This window comes from Sphaerodactylus townsendi, linkage group LG04 (assembly GCF_021028975.2).
Source record: "Sphaerodactylus townsendi isolate TG3544 linkage group LG04, MPM_Stown_v2.3, whole genome shotgun sequence".
Classification (NCBI taxonomy): Eukaryota; Metazoa; Chordata; class Lepidosauria; order Squamata; family Sphaerodactylidae; genus Sphaerodactylus; species Sphaerodactylus townsendi.
The window spans coordinates 40,091,832-40,115,462 of NC_059428.1; the positions used below are offsets into that span (position 1 = coordinate 40,091,832).

Here is a 23,631-nt window from a genome sequence, read left to right on the forward strand (position 1 = left end):
ACCAGACCACGACCACACAGCCTGAAAAACCACCAGAACCAGTTGAATCTGGCCGTGAAAGCCTTCAACAATGCATTAATCACTTTAGAGATTTGAAATTTTTCTCCATTAGAAACTAATTTGCACAACTGCTTTCTAATCAGTCACATTGTGTTTTGTTTTTGCAGGGGAAAGATATACACTCTGGCTTGGTTGGGCCAATTTTGGTCTGTAAAAAAGGAATGCTTGACAAGTACAACAAGCCGACAGATATGCGGGAATTTGTGTTGCTGTTTATGGTCTTTGATGAAAAGAAGAGCTGGTATTTCAATAAACAAGCCAGGAAGGCATGTGAAGACAGAACTGCCGATGCTGAAAGATGCCACACATATCCTGGTACAAATGCACACCTTTGTCTTCTATCATGGTGGTAAAAATAACTCAGGCTTTAACACCAGAAAAATGACAGGGGTATTGTTACATGTTAATACTTTGTGCACGCAAATCACTTGCATGTGATTTTTGTATGTGTGTGACATCACTTGTGCCCCAAATAATAGTAATTTTACAGAGATCCCTGTTTTCTCTCTTTTGTCATCACAACCAGTCCCATTGCTAACTCCTATCTTGCTCCAGCACTTATTTCAGTAGAACCAGCAATCATTTCTTTAGCTCACATTGGAAAAGGAAGGACCTGAAGCATTTAATGCTGCCTGGATTGTATTCACTTTGATGTTCCACATCCACATGTGCAATCTGAGATGTATAAAGCTAAGGATGATATGTTTGGAAACACTTGAATATCACAGTTGGCAAGAAGCGTTGATGTTGGCCACTTTTGAGAATGATGACTACGCTGAGGAAATGGTATTCTATTCTGTGAGAGCCAGTGTGTTATAGTGGTTAGAGCGTTATACTAGGATCAGTAAGACCTAGGCTTGAATCCATACTCTACCATAGAAATGTGCTCAGTGACCTTGGGCCAGTCACATATTTTCAGCCTAATCTATCTCACAGGGTTGTTGTGAGAATAAAATGGAGGACAAGGGAACAATGTGAGATACTTTGGGTCTCCTTTGGGCAGAAGGATAGGAGAAGTAAATACATAAAGAATAAAAATTATGATTGATCGGTTTCTTTGAAGTTTGTGCTCCCACTAGAATTTTCACTGTTAATACTGTTTTTCATGTGAATAAGTACTACTGTATGGAACTCCTCCCATGACATTGGACGTTACTGTTTTGGGATTTGGTTCAGAACATCATGCTTGAATCCTATGTATGTTGTTACACTAGCTTAACAGTATGAGAACTTTTTAACATTTAGCACTGGGGGAAATAACTTGGCTTGGCAGCAAGAGGTAGGCTAGTGGTGGGATCTTTGTAACAACTATACCAGAAACGGCTTTTGAAACATTCTACAGAGAATACAAAGGAGACCAAATTGTAGTTTAAATATATTTATAAGTTTTGGTTGTAAGCATTCATACAGTGAGGCATGAAGAAGCATACACATAGTTTCTAAGAGATATAAAAAGGGTGGAAAGTAGGTGTGGATGATAGATTGGGAAGGGAAGCAAGGGACTTATACGTTACCTAAGTTCTGCAGAGAAGTTCTTGGAGAAGGCAAGGATTCAGATGGCCAACATGTGAATCCAAGTGAAGGACGATATCGTGTCTCAAACCAACTTGACCAAGAGAGGTTCAAGCGAGTAAAGAGCACTGAATGTGGGGCAAATGGTACTTTTATACCCCATTGCGCAGTTTGGGCGGGAGAAAGTAAGTTTCGTTTCCTGGATCTTTTTGGTTTCCCATGCTGGGATCGCTTGGCTGAGCTAATTAATAGCTCATCTACTGTCCTCTAAATATTGGGTCAGTAGAGCCAATTGTTTCTTTATTGTATCAGTGTTAGTCTTGAATGACTTGTCAGAGTTACTTCTTGGAGTCTCTGCCCAGGTATTCAAATTTGGCTGAGACTTTGAGTGGATCAGGGAGGGAACGATTGTTAAGGAAATGGTTCTGAAAGGCAGAGGAAATGCATAATCTGGTATCAGGGAATTCTCTAGGTTCTTTGTGTTAGCGAACTTCCTTGGCGGGGTGTGGTAATCAAGATGCATGTCCATGGGACTTCCAGTCTCAGCTGACTGCATTAACCCTTTTTAATGTTCTCATTTTGCTAACAGACCTTTTTGCACATTTTGGCCTGTATTAATATCTGGACATTCTGCCACACACACACAAATATATGTCTGTTGGCATTTGCCAGTACATACTGCATGAAAATCATGTGAAATCCATATTCCAGTAAAGCAGGGTGTGAAGAGTAGGGCAGCAGCCTATTGCCAGCAGGAAGTTCTGGCAGGTCTGCTTCCCCTTTTCTCAGCAGCTTCCTGCATGTGTTAAAAAGCTGATGCTGAAAGTTGGGGGGCGTACATGGACCAAAAGCCATATGACATGGGAGGCTGCAATGATGAGGTGGAAATAGCTTTCCCTCAACATACATAAGGCTGTTGGATCTTCAGTTTATGTTTACAGTATTTCTATTTAGCTGGTTTCTGCTATGAAGATAATATTTTAATTAAGGCACTAAGTTGCAAAAATATTGCAAGATCAATGCCTTGAAGTTTTCAGTGGTTACAGACAATTGCAGTGATACTTGTGTGTCAAGATGTGTGATGATCAGAAGATGTACTGAATTTGCTTGCAATTTCTTTTGTCTTTTCTGAAATGTTTTCTTTCAGCTATTAATGGGTTCCAGTACCAACTGCCGGGGTTGCGAATGTATGAGGATGAGATGGTTCACTGGCATCTGCTGAACTTGGGCGGGCCAAAAGACATTCACGTTATTCATTTTCACGGTCAGACATTCACAGAACAGGGAATGGAAAATCATCAGCTTGGCATCTACACACTTCTTCCTGGTAAATATCATCCAATCAGCGTATCAAAGTAAATGCTGTTCTGTGTAGTGCTAGAATAAATCCAGTCAATTCCAACAACATGAATCACTGTGAGCTGTCTGTCATCTTATTGCAACCAGAGTGGATTTTGCTTCCAACTCATTCACTAGCCCTCTCTGTTGCATTGGCAACACATCTTCTCTTGTTATCAATTTTTTAAATCTGTGCACTTTGGGAATGCCATTATCCATCTGTTGAAAGGCTGTGTTTATCTGAGACAACATAACCAGCATTATGTCATTTTATTGATCAGAGATAAAGTTCTTGTTTCTGTAATAGTCACATGTACAAAAGCTTACACACGCTAGAGCAGTGGTGGCAAACCTATGGCACGGGTGCCAGAGGTGGCACTCAGAGCCCTATCAGTGGGCATGCACAAACAGAGTCCCCCCCCCACACACACATCTAGGCTGTTCTGGGCCACTGGGCTCGATTATTAGCATGGAACCTAAGACCTAGTTTTGGGGAGGCAGTGTAGGTAACCCTGTTAAGCGCTGTTAAACCCCACTGATTTTCATGAGAAGAACTAAAGCACAATCCTTTATCTGGGAGTAAGCTCAGTTGCTGGTAATGGGGATTCCTTCTGAGTAAACCCTCCTAGGGGCATGATTCACCTGTTGGAAGAGCTGCACGGTTGCTTCAAAGCAAAGCCACCGACTGCCACCAAGCTTACTCCTGAGTAACGCATGCCTCGGAGCCAGCCGTTTTTTCTAAACCTCAGTATTTTTCTAAAACCTCAGTATTCAGGTTAAATTGCCATGTTGGCACTTTGCAATAAATAAGTGGGTTTGGGGTTAGCCATCACTGCGCTAGAGAATATCAAAAGAGTGAAATGCTCTACTTCTGTCTCTCTCCTTTCCCCTTTCACATCCTCAAAGTTATCTTCAACATTTCCTGTTTTAAATTGTAAACTCTTGCAAGACAACCTATATGCCTTTTTGCTTATGAAACTCTTCAAGCTCTGTAAGAATATAAGAAAAGCCATGCTGAATCAGACCACGGCCCATCAAGTCCAGCAGTCCATTCACATAGTAGCCAACCAGGTACTTTCAGGAAGTCAACAAGCAAGACGACAACAGCAGCATTCTCCTGCCTTGTATATGGGTGTGTGTTTCTTTTGTAAACACTGACTTGACCCTTGTCTGCTAGGCTTCTTCAAGGTGGCCACATCATGAGCAGTCCAACCGTATAAACAAATACTTTCTTTCTCATTTCCAGGTTCATTCCGCACTATTGAAATGAAGCCGCCAAAAGCCGGTGTGTGGCTTTTGGACACAGAGGTTGGTGAATATCAGCAAGCTGGAATGCAGACTGCTTTTCTTGTCATTGATAAAGGTAACAGATTGTAATCCATTAATTTCATTGCACAGCTATCTCAAGGCTATGTGTATTTCTATTCTCCCCACTTCCCCAAACTCCCAAATTATGCATCCCTGTATAAATGAGGCAGCAGAGGGCAAAGAGGGAGCTAGTATGTTTTGGCTGGTAGCTTTTAGATCAGAGATTCAGTGATGGAAATTAAGAATGGTGAAGGGGAGTGCTTGAAAGAAACTAAGACTCTATTTGCATACAGCAGAATATAAGGAAGCCACAATTGCAGGGTCAACCTACTAATTGCTTTAAATATATGGCAGCCTCTGACATAGGCTTCCTTCCTATTTCTCTTGTCAACAAGACATGATGTTGCTGTTCTTAGTGTCCTACATGTTGTGCACGTGCCAGCCAATAAATAAATAACGCTGAGTACAGTGAAATCACAATGATACAATGACACATGTTATCAGAAAACAGTGGCAGCCGATATAGAGGAACACATTGGCTTGGATTCTACTCAGAATTTCCATGGATTCAAGGGAGGTTCTTTCTTTCCTCATGTGGAAAACCTCTGAATACTCCAAAGGTATCCCTGTTCCCTGGGAGCTGCTGCAGGAGAGGGGAAATTGCCTCCTTTTAACTTGTGGAAATTCTAGGCAGCATCAAAACCATAATTTGTCCTTGAAACTAAAACACTTATATAAGATTTCTGTTAGAACTCACATAGACCAGTATTACAAATTTGGCTCCTTGGTCTCTATATGAACAGGCCTGTGGCTTGGCCTGACAAACTTGATGGCTGATCTAGGACAGCAGAGGGATGAATCTATATGGATGGTGCCAAACGTGGGCATACAATACCCATAAGAAGAGTCCTGCTAGATCAGACCAATGTGGCCCATCTAGTCCAGCATCCTGTCTCAAAGAGTGGGCAAACAGTTCCTCTGGAGGGCCAATAATAGAGACCTTGACTTTCCGCAGATGTTGTCTCCTGCCACTGGGATGCAGAGGTTGAGTGCATCTGAACATGGAGGTTCTCAGCATAGTTGAAAGAAGAAGAAAGGCAGATAACTAGAGGGAATTCTTGATATATATATTTGGGCAGAAGCATAGAGAATGAGAGAGGGCTGTGAACTAGCTGAAAATGAAATGCCTTGGGTTGCAATTGCCGTCTTTGGGGAGCAGTAGCAGCTGCCTGGTTTTGGGCATATGCTTCTTCTAATGAACCCCACATATGTAAAATAATTAAATGCTGCAAAAACATTGTGTCTTGGACCCAGCAATGTGCAAGCAGAAACATAAGCAGTACTGTTCCACTTGTGCAAGACTTGTGCAAACGCCTAGCACATTCATCCCAAATATTATTGTGCTTGGGAATTGTTTGCATAGCATCTTGCACAAGCGTAAGTGTAAGTGTGGATACATTAGTCTGACTTAGTACAACAGTACTAGTGCAAGTAGAATTTTGTGCTGGATCCAACCGCATAGCTCTTCAATACTCGTTCATCCCAAGGGAACAAAAACCTGTAGTGCTGCCCTAGTAAACTATGACCCAGCACTTTTTAGGAGGGGCAGAGTCCCATTACTTATATACAAAGTTGCACTGCTTTATGCCAATTACCCCCTCCCCCACCCCATTGCTTGGGACTGCCCCCTGCAAAGGTGCTGAAATTCAGTACTAGTGAGAACTACCATAGAAGAAATCCTGCTTTGACCCAAAAATTATATGTTACAAATGTCAACAGAAACAAGCAAAAAGAAATCCCAACTCACTATAAAAAAGGACTGACTATACATAAACCATTCATTAAATAAAACATCTAGGAAGCTTGTTCAAATATTTAACCCGTCTGAGCAAATATCAACTGCCAGATTGTCAAAGCAACAATGTTAGGAAACAAATTGATACTCTCAGAATATTTCTATGAGCATGAAGTATTGCAAAAATGATGCCATGAGATGAACTGAGAAGTGTTTATGGAGAGGTTTATTTATCATACCCCCTTCTCTTTGGACCTCCCCTGTGCCGCCTAAAAGCCACTCTTGAAAGCTGGAGGACGCTTCAGAGAGAGCGGAATTGACTGAGGCTGTAGCTAAAGAGTATATCAGTCACTGCATATTTGCACAAACCCTTGTATGAATGGAGCCAGATCTCATGGGCATGGGGGGGGGGGGGAGAGACTGGTTCTCTGCTCCCACTATAGCCTCATATGCTGTTTCCCCACCATTTCCAAGAGGCTCCCCAGTGCACTGTGCCTGATCGCCAGCATAGGTCATGGTTACTGTGTTAGACTAGGATCTGGGAGTTCCTGGTTTGAATCCCTACTCTGGCATGGAGGTTTGCTGAGTGACCAGTTGCACAATCTCAGGCTAATGTGCCACATAATGTTGTTGTGAAGATAAAAAGGAGGAGACAAGAACAATGGAAGCTATTTTGGGTCCTCACGGGGGAAAAAAGCAGGATGTAAATGAAACAGAATAAAATAGGTTCAATTTATGTTCTAAATGTGTTTTGTGTACATGTCTTCCCGTAGGAACTGCACAGGTAAGGTTCCCAGTGGAGTTTTGCATTCAAAAGGTTATTTGAGATACCCCTCCTTTATTTCATAAAATTAGGAGCAAGGTTCCTAGAGATATGGCTAGCAAAATGTCTGCGATCTTTCTCTACAGAATGCAAATTACCCTTGGGTCTGGCAAGTGGCATTATACGAGATTCACAAATAAGTGCTTCTGATCACAAAAGTAAGTTGAATGTCATAATTGCAGAACTTCAGATAGGATGCTGAATATGCCCATATATGTTTTTTATTTTCATCTGGTTTTTTTATCACTCATCTGATTGTTATTGCTGTCACAGAAATGGCTACTGTTGTGAAACTGTTCTGAATTCCAATTTAATCGGCTGCTTGTTATTTATAGCATTGCTTTAGCTTTTGATTTTGATGGTGCAAGCCACCTCAAATGTTCTTAATAGAGAGTAGGAAATAAATAATTTAAATAAATCAATGTCCATGACACCACAGGACAGTACTTAATGAACACCTCTGCAGAGTTTATTCAGCATTGCTTAACATTTTCACTTCCAGGTTTTCACTGTGGTTGGCACAAGTTGTCTTCCATAATTCCAGAACCAACAAAGCAAAAACAACAAGAATACATTAATTAGTAGGTATATAGTGCCTGCCAATTCTTTCTATTGGATTAAAAGTTACTGTCCCTTAGAATGTCTATTATTTTCTCATGAAAAAAGCAATCAGTCAATTTCAAGTCCTCGATTTCCTTTAAAACAGAAGGTAGGCATGTGAAAAGATCTCTCTTGTTTATTCTTACAAGTGCCCTCCTTTCTTTTTGCCCCTACCTAGGTTACTGGGAACCAAAGCTGGCAAGATTGGACAATACAGGGAAATACAACGCTTGGAGCACTGAGAAGAAGGAAAATGGTTCCTGGATCCAGGTATGATTTGGGCTGTCTTTGCATTGCAGGATATTCTAGATTTTCTGCCACACTGATTTGAGAAATTTACCTTGTATTCACCTGTGATCATTTTTATAAGATGTCATAGCTGGGTTGAAGCAAAAGGAACGAATACACTTGTTGGGTACGCTGAAGTATTTTTAGTAGGGATAGAGTATTTATTTATTTTGTGAATTTTACACCACCACCTTCCCTCAAGGAGGTTAGGGCGACACACATAATTCTCCCTCCAGTTTATCCTCAACCCTGTGAGGTAGGGTAGGCTGAGCAAAAGTGACTGGCCTCAAGGTCACCTAATGATCTTCCATAGCAGAGTGGAAGTTTGGACCTGGGTCTCCCAGGTATCAACAAAAAAGTTCCATAGGGTATCCATGTTGGTCTGCAGTGTAACAGCTAGATTTGAGTCTGGTAGCACCTTAGAGATTTGGGGGAATAAACTTTTGAGAGTCAAAGCTCCCTTCATCAAGATGGTTATCCACGCTCATGACATGTTGATTCCAACTGTAACAGTTGCAGTAGAGAAACGATTCACTTGTTAATACATTTTTAGGCTGCATAAGTTTTACATGACTGGATTGGTACACTTCTCCAGTAATGTCTGAAGGACAGAATCAGTTGGACTATTCAGTGTTTATATTAGCATGGGCCAAGTGAGCATTACCTCTTCTGATCCTCCAGAGCTGTTGCAGTTTACAGCCCATGGGACTGTGTAAACTCCATGAACTGGATCTGTGATGGTGGTTTGTAATGTTGAAGAATGGCAGAGGCAGTGGATGTATGAGAAGCGTAAGGTCTGTACAAGATCTGACAAATCAAACTGTACAGATCCCATTAGCCACATCTGATGCTTCACTACCACCAGCTCCTCAATGCATTTCTGTGTTTGCTGCCTGCTTATGACTGGAAAACAGGGTAGAGGGGCTGTAAAGGAACTGGCTGACCACAGTAGAAGACTGTGGTGTTTGGTGTGGGATGTCACAAGCTGTGTGGAATGTGGGCATGAGGCAAAGCACTGACTGAGACATGTCCTATGATCTATTCCTGCTCTAAGATTTTGCACTATGTTACATAAGAGATTAACTCTGCATAGTGATTAGGGAGGCTTTTCCCGTCTTTTCATACTGTGTGACTATGATCCAAAGAATCGTCTTTTAGGTATAGCTAAAAGGTAGCAGCCTGTGTATGCACTGACTTTTGCGCCTTTGAACAAGAATTAATGAGGAATCAGGAATGTTTTGAAACATAACAGAGGCTTTTCTTTGTATAAATCAGTGATGGCAAACCTTTTCAAGACCGAGTGCCCAAACTGCAACCCAAAACCCACTTTTTTATCGCAAAGTGCCAACCCGGCAATTTAACCTGAATACTGAGGTTTCCATTTAGAAAAAAACGGTTGGCTCAGAGGCGTGTGTTACTCGGGAGCACTGGCGTAATGACCATTGGGCAAGGTGGGCAGCTGCCCAGGGCATCACCTTGTGGGGGGCATCAAAATGCCGGGTTCATTTTTGGGTATTTTAGTGGTTTTCCATTTTTTGCCTGCAGGGGGTGCAGTTTTTAGGTTAGCAGCACCAAAATTTCAGCGTATCATCAGGAGACTGTCCTTATGATACCCCCCAAGTCTGGTGAGGTTTGGTTCAGGGAGTCCAAAGTTATGGACTCCCAAAGGAAGTGCCCCTATCCCCCATTGTTTCCAATGGGAGCTAATAGGAGATGGGGGCTACAGTTTTCAGGGTCCATAACTTTGGCCCCCCTGAACCAAACTGCACCAAACCTGGGGGGTATCATTAGGGCAGTCTCCTGATGGGACCCTGAAAGTTTTGAGACTGTGCCTTCAGAAATGTGCCCCCCAGCCTGCAACCCCCATTGACAGCAATGCAGAAAACTCAATGCAGAACAAAGATTCTTGGGCAAATTTCGAGGATGTTGTTCTTGCAGGGAGGGCATTCTTGGATGTATCAGCACCAAAATTTCAGGGTATCATCTGGAAACTGTCATGATGGCACCCCCCCAAGGGTTTGGAGTCGCAGTTTGGTTTAGGGGTCCAAAGTTATGGACCCTCAAAAGGGTAGCCCCCATCTCCTTAGCAAAGAATGTGGGATGGGGTACCCCATTTGAGGGTCCATAACTTTGGACCCGCTAAACCAAACTGCACCAAACCTTGGGGGTCCCATTAGGATAGTTTCCAGATGATATCCTGAAATTATGGTGCTGATACATCCAAAAATGCGCCCCCTTCAGAAACATCCTAGAAATTTTGCTGAATCTTTGTTCTACGATGAGTTTTCTATATTACTGTCAATGAAGGAGTTGGAAACAGGGGAAACACATTTCTGAAGGCACAGTCTCAAAACTTTCAGGGTATCATCAGGAGACTTCCCTAATGACACCCCCCAGGTTTGGTGCAGTTTGGTTCAGGGGGGGCCAAAGTTATGGACCCTCAAAACTGTAGCCCCCATCTCCTATTAGCTCCCATTGACTAATGGGGGATGAAACACCGCCTTTGAGAGTCCATAACTTTCAGACTCCATGAGCTCAAAACCTCCTGAAACAGGGGAGAAGCATAAGGACAGTCTCCTGATGATATGCTGAAATATTGGTGCTGATATGTCTAAAAATGCACCCCCTGCAGGCACCAATGTCCTGGTGCAAAAAGATTTTGGCCGTGGTGGAGTGGCTGCCCATGGGGGGGGGGCATCCAACTCAGGTTTTGCCCAGGGCTACAGTTTGCCCAGGGCTGCCTCGTTACGCCCCTGCTCGGGAGTAAGCTTGGTGGTTGAAGGTGGCTTTGCTTTGAAGCAACCGTGCAACTCTTCGAACAGGTGAATCACAACGCTAGGAGGGTTTACTCAGAAGCAAGCCACATTGCCAGCAACCGAGCTTACTCCCAGGTAAAGGATCATGCTTTAGTTCTTCGCATGAAAATCAGTGGGGTTTAACAGTGCTTAACAGGGTTACCTACACTGCTTCCCCAAAACTAGGTCTTCGGTTTAATGCTAATAATTGAGCCCAGCCATCCAGGCCAGCCTAGATGTGGGGGCGGGGGGGGGACTCTGTTTGCGCGTGCCCACAGAGAGGGCTCTGAGTGCCACCTCCGGCACCCGTGCCATAGGTTCGCCACCACTGGTATAAATGGTGTGCTATTCTTAATAAATGGTTCAATTACTATAATCATGGATAATTTTAACCAAGAAATTGTCTACCGTGGTAGTCACCTCTTAGGGCCAATTGATGAGGTGGAATCAACATGTATTTATTCACATCTCTGCTCATTCATATGACATGTTAAATGGGAAACACCTATTTTTAACAGGACAGGGTAGGAGTGAAAAGAGCTCTGTCCTGTCCTTCAATTGTTGAATGCCCACCTATGCTTCAATTGTTGAATGCCCACCCCCGCCACCCCACTCTGGCTCCAATACCAGAAGGGAGACGGGTTGTCAGAAAATTGCTCCAAACAAGTGCAACAAGGCAAGGATGAGGCTTAGCTCTCCCCATCGGTCCATTCCATTTTCGGTACCCAACAAAATTTCAAGTCTACATGTGAATGACAGGATTTGTGCATAATTAGATATGGAGCAATACTGATAGCAGTTTCTCAAGGATATCTGGGCTTCAGAGGATAATATTGGATCCATTATTTTGTTGCTCTACAGGTGGACCTACAAAGGGAAGTTCTAATTACAGGGATTCAGACCCAGGGAGCCAAGCAGTTAACAAAGCACTTCTATACAAAAGAATATTTAATTGCATACAGCAAAAATGGGAGAAGGTGGATTGCCTTTAGAGGAAACAGCACAGAGGCACAAAAGGTCTGTATGCTCACTGGATTTGAAACTCATATTCATCCTACTTCCCTCACCATCACTTCAGCTTTCCCTATTTGCCTTCCCCTCCTCCCCTGCTACCCCAATCAACTCTGCTTTATTCCCTCCCCTTCCGCCATCTTTCACTCTACTTTTTCCAATGTCCACTTGCCACCACTGCTGCCAATGGATTTATTCACTATAAAGCAGCACTGTGTACAGCTGGCCATGTAATATAAATATAATGCTAAAATAGTTGTCCTGATTCTGCTAGAATGATATCTATCCAGTTGTAGATACAGATGTTCATCTTGCGTGTGCATTTAAATTGCCACCATCTCATGAATCGTGGAATCTGCAGGGATAGGTTTTCCTAAAGGCAACTTTTTGCAATCCATGATTTGCATACTTACAGTAAAATAAACAAATATTGTATAATTATTTACAGATTCTTTTCTTCAGTTTTTTGAAGGTAACTCCGATGGATCTGGAAGAAAAGAAAACCACATTGATCCTCCTATAATTGCTAGATATATTAGGGTGTATCCAACTGCGTGCTATCATAGACCAGCCCTTCGCATGGAATTGCTGGGTTGTGAAATAGAAGGTAAAGCATGAATTCATTTTGCTTATTTACTGTTCCATAGCCATTGCGTGTCCAGGCTGCTGTTTCTAGACTCCAGCAAATCATCTCAGATGTGTATTGTCCGGCCAGGAAATGCCTGGATTTGCCCTGAAACATTATTCTTGTTTCCCCAATCATATTGTACCTTCAGGTAAGTTTACAGCCCAGTTTACCTATAAGAATATAGTCAAGGGTGTTGTTGGTAGATATTCTGCTTTTCTTACTACACCTTTTGCCAACAAGGCAGAGTGAGAATTGCGGTTCTTCAGGCTATAGATCTTGTCTGTGTTATTTAGGGCAGATACCTTCAGTTATGAATTATGCATTGCTTTTTATTTCTTCAACTGCATCATGATGTTCTTTGTGTACGCTAAATTTTAAAGCAGATTAGAGTTAGACTAGGTCTGAAGAGACCAAGATTCAAGTTCCCTGCTCAGACAGTCACTTTCTCTCAGTCTCACCTACCAGAATTGTTCTGAGGAAAAAATGGAGGAAGAGAAAACTATGTATACTACTCAAGAGCTCCCTGGAGTGAGGGTGAGATAAGCAAGCCTGCATGTCCTGGTGTGGTGATGGAGGGCATTTAAGAATCATGATTTGGATTCCATGAGATTTTCCATGGGCACATGAGGGAGGGAGGTAATCTTTCCCAGTTCCTCTCCTCACTGTAGCCCTGTCCTGTATGGCCTTTTCAGGGACCCAAAGGAGCCTGACCTTCCTCTTTGCCAGCTGAGTCTACTATTAGCCTCTAGTCACTGGCAGCAGCATATCTTGCAAGTTCCAGTCTCAATTCTGTCAGACTTTCTGCCTTTGACCATGGTCAAAGATGTCAGTGCTGGGGAACACCTTTGGATTCAAACCGGGAACACTGAATTCTCACTGATCATATTGCAATCTTATGAAGGGAGAACGGGCAAGAATCGGCATCCTGCTGTGGAGCCAGCAGTGAATGGGATGGAGATGGCTGGGGTTGGTGTCCCTATGCCCCATTCCCAATCAGCTCGCTATTGACCCTATCCCCTTTCCCTTTCACAGCTGAGCTACAGTTAAAGGGGCACCACCACTCATCCACGAGGAGACCAAAAAAAAGTCTGTTGAAGGGCTGAAGGAGAAATGTGGAGATTAGTTCTACTCTCTCACTGGATGGACTGCAGGTGGAACATTCCCATGGATGTTCCACCTGCAGTCACCCTGCACTGACTCCTTGGAATCCAAGGAGGTTCTCCCCAAGTTCAAGGAGACAAATAACAGAAAAGGTCTCTCTTAAATGCCACAACCTAATTTTCAACTTAAAAAAAAAATCATATTGAACATTGAAAATTCGCAGTCCAAATCAGCATTTTAATCCCCAACTATGGTCATTTCTGCATGGTCCAAATATCCCAGGTTGAGCAAGGGAAATATCCTGGTTTGGCCAAGAAGTTAGCATGGTTCCCGGTCCTAAGGCAGGTTTGTCCTGCGATATTTCCTTTATCCTGGGATTTTCAAAAATCCCACTACCACGCAAACACCACGGGAGCAGAAACAGTTTATTTTTTCCACCTAGCTGCCTGCTCTTCCCACCCCACTGCCCGCCTCCCTGATCCCCCCACCTGACACTATGTCAGTTTTCAACTCTGCTGAGCTGTTGACCGTTTCAGCCTGCAAAACTTTCCCCCAAGCATGTTTTCTGCTCATGGTGTCGACTGGGTTCCGCCTGGGTTAATCAGGAGTGGAGTCCCAAAATGACCCTGTATTCTTTTCTGTACATGAACTAGTTGCTCGGAGCACATAGCTGTGGAGATGTGCACTTTGGGCCAAATGTTAGTGGGCACATCACAGGGGAGGGGAAATCTCTTGTTTTCCACAAAAATATGAGAACGTGAGTGGGAATGTGATGTGATGCTATGCCCCATTGTTTTTTACTGCCGCTTGCCATGCCGAGCCCTATCTAAAACTGGAAGGGGGGGGGGGCTTCATTTTTTCCTGCTGCTGGCCAAAAAAACAGCAAATCAGAATGCGGGGCACTGGGGATGTTTGCGCATGAGAAGATATGCTTGCGGTGTAAATACAAAAGACCCGGGTGATCCACATGCAGTGGAAAAGGTTAAGGTGCTCTTACTAGATAATGCTATGGATATACCATTGTCACTTTATTTTTCTTGTGGCAGAAACGTTAAGTAGGAGGAATAGGAAAGTTTAAAATAGCCCTTGAAAAGGTATGTTTAAAGTGGCAAAATTGTTTGAAGAAATCAGCAACAGAATGTGGTTCCCAGACTGGTTAATACATGTGCTTTGAGACCATTCTGATGATTAGGAGATTTAACAAGAATGTGTTGCTGTTTTGATAACAGGCTGCTCTACACCATTGGGTTTAGAAAATGGGGCCATTAAGGATGCACAGATCACAGCCTCCAGCTATAAGAAGAATTTTGTGAGTTCATGGAAGCCATCCCTTGCCCGCCTCAATAGACAAGGCAGAGTGAATGCCTGGCAAGCAAAGGTAAAGATAAAAACTGTGAACAAGTAATAGACATATATATATATAGACATATTATAGAACAAGTAATAGACATATATATATATTTTAAAATGTCTTTATGGATGCAATTGAAACCAGGTCTAATCCTTGACCAAGTGTTAGGTAGTCCATTGGATTAAATTTAACTGGCCACTTGAGTACAATTTACTTTCAGCCCACCCTTATTTTAAGTGATAGATACTAACTGATCAGTGCCAAAAGGAATTTATTAAAGTCAAAATGGCAGTCAGCAATTAAAAGACTTTCAACCATGTATTTACTTCTCTGTCACTATGCTTGCTGTTTGACACCTTTCAGCTGGAGATACCAGAGATAGAATGTGGGAGATTCTGCATGGTCACTTAACCACAGTCCCTTCCCAAGGCTTAATTCTTCAGCATATGACCTTTCTACTAAAAACCTAGGGTTGAATCCATTTTCATGGGTACTAGGATTCCCGTCCACAGAGCATGATTTTCTTGTTTATAGGATTTCGTGGAGCATTTTGGGCTGCCACTAGAGCAGGAGATGTAAATATCACACTTGTTGGATGGACATCCTTGCCCGTGGAAAGAGCAGTCTAGATCAGGGGTCTGCAACCTGCAGCTCTCCAGATGTTCATGGTGGCAGGGGCTGATGGGAATTGTAGTCCATGAACATCTGGAGAGCCGCAGGTTGCAGACCCCTGGTCTAGATCCAAGCCTTGGCCATTTGAACTCTCTGTCCAACGTTCAGTCTCCATGTTTTTTCAACCCATAATAGCAGTATCCATCCATGGGCAACATTTTTTCATCCTTTCATTATAATTCTTTTGTACTGGACATTTCTATAGAATTCACTGGATCATTTGCCTATCTTGGATATTTACCAGCTCTGTTGTTAAATTGCATAATATGATTAGTATGCTCATTAATTTTGCAGTCAAAAAACAATAATCAGTGGCTGCAGATTGATCTACTTCAACCTAAGAAGATAACAGCTATCATAATCCAAGGTGCCAAATCGTTGACTAGTGAAATGTATGTGAAAACATTCTCCATCCTTTACAGTGATAATGACTCAGCATGGAAGCCTTATTTGGATAGCTCATCTTCCATAGAAAAGGTGCCATTTTTTTCTTTTAATTTAAACTCAGGAGTATGTCAGGCTTCAAAAATGTTGGTATATGCTGCCCCCACCATCTACAAATAGTTGTCCCTTTGGTTCTATAGTTGCCAACCTCCATGTTGGAATTCTCCTGGAATTACAGCTGATCTCCAGATTATATAAATCACCTCCCCTGGAGAAAATGGCAGCTTTGGAGGGTTGACTCTATAAAATCACATCCATGCTAAACTCCCCCCTCCAAACTCTGTGCTCTCCAGGGTCCAGTAATTAAAGTTCTTTTAATGTATAACATATCCTATAAGATGTTGTTTAGCTTGGAAACTTGCAACATGCAACTATTTTGTGGTTGGCTTTGCTTCTCCTTAGTAGCCATTTTGAAGCAGCACTTGCTCCTTGTTTTCAAAATTCCAAAAATGCCTGAAGGCTAAACAAGGTTGGGGACTCTTTTGCAGTAGCTTCTGTTGAGCTCACAAAACAGTCCAAAAAAATCTTACTCTGTGTTGGACAGCTTTGTAGGTTCATATTAATTTAGAGAAATGTCATGATCCTAGGCCTGAGGCTGGGGAGTGGAGCTGCATGCATATGGTTTCCAGGCTGAGCAACTGGGAGGAGAACTGGGAGCAGGGATGGGGAGGTTAAATTTGGGATGTCAGGACATCACTTCTGGGGAAAATCTGAAAGTGACAGACTCACTAGAAGCATTATGGTAAAACCTCTCCAGTTAAGCAGTAGAACCAGGGTGGTGACAGAAGAAGAGTTAGTTATTATACCCTGTTTTTTCTCTACCATAAGGACTCTCAATGTGGTTTACAATCAGCCTCACACACAAACACACAATAGGTCCCTGTGAGGTAGGTGGGGCTGAGAGAATTCTGAAAGAACGATGACTAGCTCAGATCACTCAGCAGGCTTCCTGTGAAGGAGTGCTGATTCAAACCTGGATCTCCAGGTTAGAGTCTGCCGCTCATGTGGAGGAGTGGGGAATCAAACCTGGTTCATTAGAGTCCACAGCTCTTAACCTCTAAACCATGCTGTTGTGTGTGGACTTGGAAATGACATCCTATAGGTAGCAAACTCCCTATGGATCTGCAGTAAGAAGGCAGATCTTAGGGTTGCCAGCTTCCTGTGGGATCTAGAGATCTCTCAGAATTACAGCTGATCTTCAGACTGCAGCTATCAGATCTTCTGGAGAAAATGACTGCTTTGAGAGGTACAGGGACGGAGCGAGGGGGGAAAGCGCCCAGTGCACTGGTGTGTCCTCCGCCCCGGCCATGCTCCTACACCACCTCAGAATGCCCCCACCCTGTCCCTGCAGGGGCGGCACCTGATGAGTCGCCCCTCCCCCGTCCCCTTGGAGCTACACCTCTGGAGAGGTAGACAATATGACATTTTACCCCACTAATGTCCATCCCCTTCTCAAACTCTGCCCACCCCAGGCTCCACCCCCAATCCTCCAGTTGGCCAACCTATTTGTGTAACTCTGAAATGTACACTCCTTCAAGTGTCCTGTTGCAGGAATTCCTAGCGATATGGTCAGATGGCATGCATTCTTTTTATCATCCCACAAATTGCATTTCTCTCTCTTTTGTTTATTTTCAGGTGTTCATGGGTAATATTAATAGTAACGGACATATCAAGCACTTTTTCAGCCCACCTATATTTTCTAGGTTTATTCGCATTGTTCCCAAAATGTGGAATCAGAGTATTGCTCTTCGCGTGGAACTATTTGGCTGCAATATTTTATAGAAGTTGAGCAGGTAACTGCCAGATTAAGAAGATCCAGAGCTTTAACTCTACGGTTGCCAGTAGTGTAAAAAAGGCCAAAACAACACTTTTCTCATGATTCTCTGGTGTATAACCAAAGTACTTTCAGCTGTGGATTTTGTAGGTATTACACTAAAGCCATTATATAACATACGAAACATGTGAGAAATTATCCGATGAATCCTAAGCAGGTCTGCTCAGATCCATTCAAAGGGACTTTTTCTTAGGATTGTAATGTGCATTTGTCATTTACATTTAAAATGTGTTCCTTAAAATCCAGTCCTATGTAGCTGTATGCATCCACTGAAATCAGTGAATTTAGAAAGGTGTAACTATGCTCAGAATAGCATTGTTTGTATGTTAAACACCACTGCTTTGATCTATATCTGGGTTTCTTCCTTCCCATTCTCAATGCAAATTGCTGGCTGTCTTTTTTATTTTTACAGCAGCTAGTTTGCTTATGAAGTTTAGCAAAGATTGTATTATTTAATGACACCAAAGAATTTAAATAGCTATTAAATGATGCTGATGAAAGCCAAAAATACTTTATATTTTTGAGATATTTTGCCTTCTATTTTTCAGTTAATTACTGTTAATGTGGCACTCTTATTACATGATTCTTTGCACCTTTTTTTCTTAAAGTACCCCACCTAGCTTTTGTTAGATGGAATTTGGGGCTGCACTGTCTTCTGCAATCTTCAACAAACGGGAAATTACACTTTTATAGGCCACATCAAATCACTGGTGCTATTGTCTAGTATAAGCTCTCAGTATTGCATATAAGGTTATAACATTGCTAAGGCATGCTAAGAAAGGAACTTTCTATGTGAGAAAATCAACATTCCATTGTTTAGTGCTTCCAGTAGTTATTGCCTGCTTCAATACATATGGGCTGGAAATGTATATTATACTTTGCAGAAATGGTCCTTCTGGCTAACGCAGACAGTTTTGTAAGGTTTATTTCCCCAAATCCATGTCAATCAAAAAGCCCTGCTTTTTGTGCCTCCACTTGTAAAGATGAAGCATGTGGTGACCAGAGATTAGTTGTTATTTTTTTAGTAATACACCTTGTCTATGGCATGCTGTTCTTTATGAGGTTCATCTGGTTTTAGATGCCAGGCCAAAACATTTCTTTTAACCCAGACTTTTAATTAAGGGGTTGATCTTGCAAATTTGTTTATAAATGCTTCTAACCAGATGGTTGTTGTATGAAAACCAGTTTATTTTGTGTTGTTTTTAATGGTTAGAATTTTATGCTGTTTTTGTAATTTTATTCTTTGTCACTTTGCAAACAGCCTTGCATAGGTTCTCTGGAGAAATGGCATATGCACCTTTGCTAGATTTGGTAAAGGTTGTTTTTGAAAGCTAAAATCTTGAACAATTTCAATTTCCTGGTTGTTTTTCTTATAGTTGAGTAATTCTCCAGTAGTCATTACCTTTGCCTATTTGATGGTCAGCTGTAGTCCTGCTTTGGCACTTTCAAATCCTTTAACTTTCAGCAGTAGTCGTTTCAAAGCTGCTCTGTTTTCTGATAATGTAGGATGATCAATATATCTCAAATTGTTCATATGAAGGGGCTAATACAGTAGCCTACTACAGTTCTGTTATATACAGACATCTCTCTTTCCCTTCTAAAGCTGTAAGCTATACCAGCACCAACAGAGCTCTTTGCTGTGCCTTGTTCAATGTACAGTGTACCCAATGTAAAAAAGACTTACAGTATAATCCTGAGAATAGTTACAGCCTTGTAAACCCATTGACTTAAGTAGTTTTAGAAGGAAATAACTCTGCTTAGGAGGGCATTGTTAATGTAGTATGAATGTAAACATTACATCATTCCTTCTGTAACAAGATGTTTTTGTTAGAAATAGTCTCATAGATGAAAAAAGGATGGAGGCTTAGTTGCTGGAATTTCTTTTATGCAATATTTATTTAGGTTTACATTCTAATTTGGAGCTTTTCACAGCCTTATTTTTGTTTCACTTGAGAATACATATGGAGCTGTCCCAAAATGTATTGAATACTGAATAAGACTGAATAAACAAATGCAATCTGTTCCCATACACATAGCATAAATCCTTAATCTGAACTACATCTGTTTTGAGGCTACAGACTAACAGGGCTCCCTCCACTTCCAGATATTGTCCCTGTATTAGGTAGAGCCAAGGTTGCCAGCATAAAGGAATGGCCTCTACCTACAACCAAAAAAGGTGTTATGAGTTTCTTAGGATTGGTTGGGTATTATCGACACTTTATACCGCATTTCAGTCAAACAGCAGCCCGATTGTCTGACATGCAAAAAGAATGCTTCTGTAACTGTACTGTGGACCTCGCAATGTCAGAATGCATTTGCCCTTCGGGGATCGGGCGGTATACAAATTAAATAAATAATAATAATAATAATAATAATTAGTTGAAGAGGTGTCTGATTGACTTGCCAATATTAACAGCACCTGATTTTAGTAAACCTTTCATAGTCCAGACAGATGCCTCAGAAAGAGGAACTGCTGGAGTTCTGATACAAAGGTCTGATGACCAGGAGTTACACCCTGTTGTGTATTTGAGTAGAAAATTGTTGCCTCGTGAATGTAGCTATTCGACAGTAGAGAAGGAATGTTTAGCACTGGTCTGGTGTTTAAACAAACTCAAGCCTTATCTGATGGACACCAAGTTTTTCATCCAGTCTGATCACAATCCACTGGTGTTCCTAGACAGGATGAAAGGTAACAATGCAAGAATCTTGTGGTGGGCTTTAGGCCTACAAGATTTTCAGTTTTAAATTTCTCATATCAAAGGTTCTGAGAATGTAGTGGTTGAAAGCTCTCAGCTGGTGCAATCAATGAAGAGTGATTGAGTGCCTTTGCTAAATGCTCAAGGGTATTACATTGCTTATTAGTTGTAGAGTGTATTCTGTGTTAACCAATTTTCTTTATTCTGTATTGCTGTGTTATGCATGTAATGAATTGTAGTTAGCTGGACTATGTATTAGAAAGAAACATTTGATATTGTTCAACATGCCTTATCTTTCTATGTTTGTTAGCTAAAATGTGTAAACGTGGGCCTAAAATTTCATCTTGAAAGGGGGCGTGTGATGAAATGGTTCAGGTTATAGGAATATAGGAAGTCACACAAGCCTGTTAAAACCTTTGATCATCAGAGCAACCAAACTGAAAAGCCAAATGGGTGAGATCAAAGGATTGTTTCGAAGCATATGTCAAGAAACGGAAGTTACCTAAGGGGCAAAGGGAAACAAAGAAGGAGATTCTGCTATGGGCTAGGCAAGAGAGAGCATCTCTTGCCCATAGGTCCTCAGTTTGAACAACTAAACCGGGCTGGAACAGTGCACTGCTGAGAAATCAATGTAAAAGAAACTTTTTGTTATTTTCTATTCACAATAAAGTCTTTGAGAACTCAGCAATTTGGAGTGTCTGGATTGGAAAAAAACCGGATTTGAGAGCAGGATTCAACCCCCCCTCCCCCCCCAAGTCCTGATCTTGTGATAGTACTTTAGCAACACAGGAGCCAATCAGAGCAATTTGCTGAGTACTGGGATAGGTTACGATCTATGGAAGTTAAGTGAGTTGAAAGTTACGTTTTGAGGAGTTTAACATGAGTGCAAATTGAAGATCTGAGCAGGCATCAGATCTTGCTAAACTTCTCTGCCTGGGGAACTGAGTGAACAAAGCAATGTGCTAGCCAGGTTTGCTGGATCCGGTGTGTAACTTAGTTGCAGCAGCAAGGTGCTGTGCTTATATACATCAGCCCTGCCTGAGAGAAGGTTTTCCTCAGAAAGATTCCGTTTGAAGGCTAACAACACACAACTCCTGGTTGATTGTTAATATTCATCTCATTGTGTCTATTTTTCTGAATAAACTTCATTCTTGTTGACTTCTAACGAGCAAGCCACCTTGTGCCTGTGATTATCCTTCAGTTTTCTGCTCACACTTGGGTGGGTTTATACCTAGGCCAATTTCAGACTCTCAAACCATTTTATATTTCATGCTGGGAGCCCTGGTGCAGTGTGGTGTGCAAGAAATTGTGCAACAGAGGGAAAGATCATGTGGGATGTGCTCCAAATAGCCATCATGTATTTCTGTAATCAGCTAACATGGTTCCTACCTGCCCTAATCAATAGAACAGTATAAGATTTGGGTACAGAATAAAAGTCTTGAAATTCACTGATGGAAGCTCAGGTAGAGCCTAGCAGAGATGAAAAAAGGTATCCTTGCTAGGTTTCTTTAAGGAAGATCTGGAAAATACTACCCTTTGGGAAAGGCTAATTTTAAAAGATGACTCTAATGTTTTTAGGATGAATCTCCACAGTGACAATACAGATTTAAACCTACAATATGTTAGGAAGGCCACCAACAGCCACCACATGACAGACAAAACAGTCATGAGAATTGAAGGGAGAGGGGGAGGGAAGAGCTGATGCAGCATCTTAAAATCCTCTTTGTTACAATTCTGTTTCTGAACATTCAAGTAACAGTTGCATGAGAGATGGTTTAAGGCATATTTTGCAGTCACAAGGCCTAAATGGCAGGTCTCTGATCATAGGACTCACAGCTGATGCTTTAAGTGAAACAAAGTGTAGTCGACCCACGTGGTCAGCGTAAGAATGAGACGAGACGCGGAGGTAACATCTGGTGGAGATCGCCAGCAGCGGGAGACCGGAGGTCCGTGTTCCTAGCGAGTCTCCCGTCTGCCGGTTCCTGGCACCTTTTATTGTTACTCTATCGGGGGCGTGTAGAAGGGAGGACTGGGGGGAGTTCCGGGAGAACGGGAGGCGGGAGGTCGGGAGATCATCATGTGATGTATGATCCTCAATCTAGCGCGAGAGGAGCATAATGCTGTCTGAGCCTAATCCTCACCTGGGGGCAAAGAGCCATTGTTCCTAAGCCAGTGACTGAGCCAGACAGTTCATGACCCGTGACTCATGGGGATGAGAAGTGGGGAATTGCGGCGACCGGCAAAGGCACTTGCGAGGTCCGTTGGCACATGTCCCAACGTTCTACCTACGGGCGCTTCACTAGATTGTCGCAGTGCACTACTACATCTCCTCCTTTTTTTTTACATTTTAGAGAAGGGAGGGCCGAAATGCTAAGGGGCGCATTTAGATGGACGCTTGTCTCCTCCAATGCGGCTTGAAGTCAAGCAAGCCAAGCTGCTTGTGTAACGTTAGAACTTGGTTGCGGGGTAAGGGAAATTCGAGGGGTTTCTTACACATGTTACAGGCAATATTAGACACGCATTGAACGAAGCAAGACCCGATAACAAGGCACACAATTAGACCGATGCAGAGCTGTACAATAGCACTCAACCATTTCCCCGGCAGCCAGCTCCAGAGGGCTGACCACCAATGGGGTAAAACATCATACCTTTCAGATTAGATACAACTTCTTTGCAGCTCACTTACTTTCATGTGAATCAACTGGGAATTATCAGAAAGATTAAAACAACACATATTATGTACATTCTCACAACCTTGGTGATGCAGCAACAACAAGTAATCAATAGCAGCACGATTGTCTAGGGTCGCTTGACGAAGTTCCTGCTGCTCGGAGGCCAGGGCATCCAGAGCGGTGGAGGTGGAGTTGATGGACTTAGAGGCACAGGCCAGCCGGCCAATAGTCTTAGCATTGTAGGAAGCGAGTCCGGGACTCCCACCAGGGAAGTTGCGAGGGAGACGAACTCCGCTTCGGAGAGGGCGACCACGTCGCTCCGACAGGAGGGGTCGAAAGGCAGAGCGGAAGCGGCGGCGGCGGGCGTCCGGGCTCCCGGTGGAGCCTGGGGCAGGACGATGGTGAGGCGACTGAGGCAGCAAAGAGTTCCGGCAGAGAGTCGGGCGGGAATGTAGTTAAACGTCCTCTCCCCGCAGGTCCAGAACCAGCCCCTGGGGAGCAGGATGTTTCCGAACACGGGGGGAATGTCCTCCATGTGTGTGCAGTTCCAACTGGCCGAGCCGACGAATGGGCCCGGGTCGGTTCCCCGCTTGGCTGCGCCGGTGATGCGGGCGCAGGTGTTAGATTCGTGGTTAGCGACAGTCTTGGTGACAAGGGAGAGAGCGCCAGCCGGAGGGTTTGGACGACGGGTCCCCAGTCGGGC

At 42.8% G+C, this 23,631-nt stretch overlaps 1 protein-coding gene across 1 annotated transcript in view; it reads left to right on the forward strand.

Moving 5' to 3' along the window:
- The window catches only part of F5 (coagulation factor V), a 51,814-nt gene extending 30,873 nt beyond the window's left edge, over positions 1–20,941 (forward strand). Inside the window, exons 16-25 of the mRNA XM_048495515.1 lie at positions 168–375; positions 2,720–2,899; positions 4,157–4,273; positions 6,923–6,994; positions 7,615–7,706; positions 11,381–11,536; positions 11,993–12,137; positions 14,489–14,637; positions 15,577–15,759; positions 17,362–20,941. Of these exons, the coding sequence (XP_048351472.1) occupies positions 168–375; positions 2,720–2,899; positions 4,157–4,273; positions 6,923–6,994; positions 7,615–7,706; positions 11,381–11,536; positions 11,993–12,137; positions 14,489–14,637; positions 15,577–15,759; positions 17,362–17,508 (1,449 nt within the window). The 3' untranslated portion in view covers positions 17,509–20,941. The remainder of the gene's footprint in view (positions 1–167; positions 376–2,719; positions 2,900–4,156; positions 4,274–6,922; positions 6,995–7,614; positions 7,707–11,380; positions 11,537–11,992; positions 12,138–14,488; positions 14,638–15,576; positions 15,760–17,361) is intronic.
- The last annotated feature ends 2,690 nt before the right edge of the window (positions 20,942–23,631 follow it).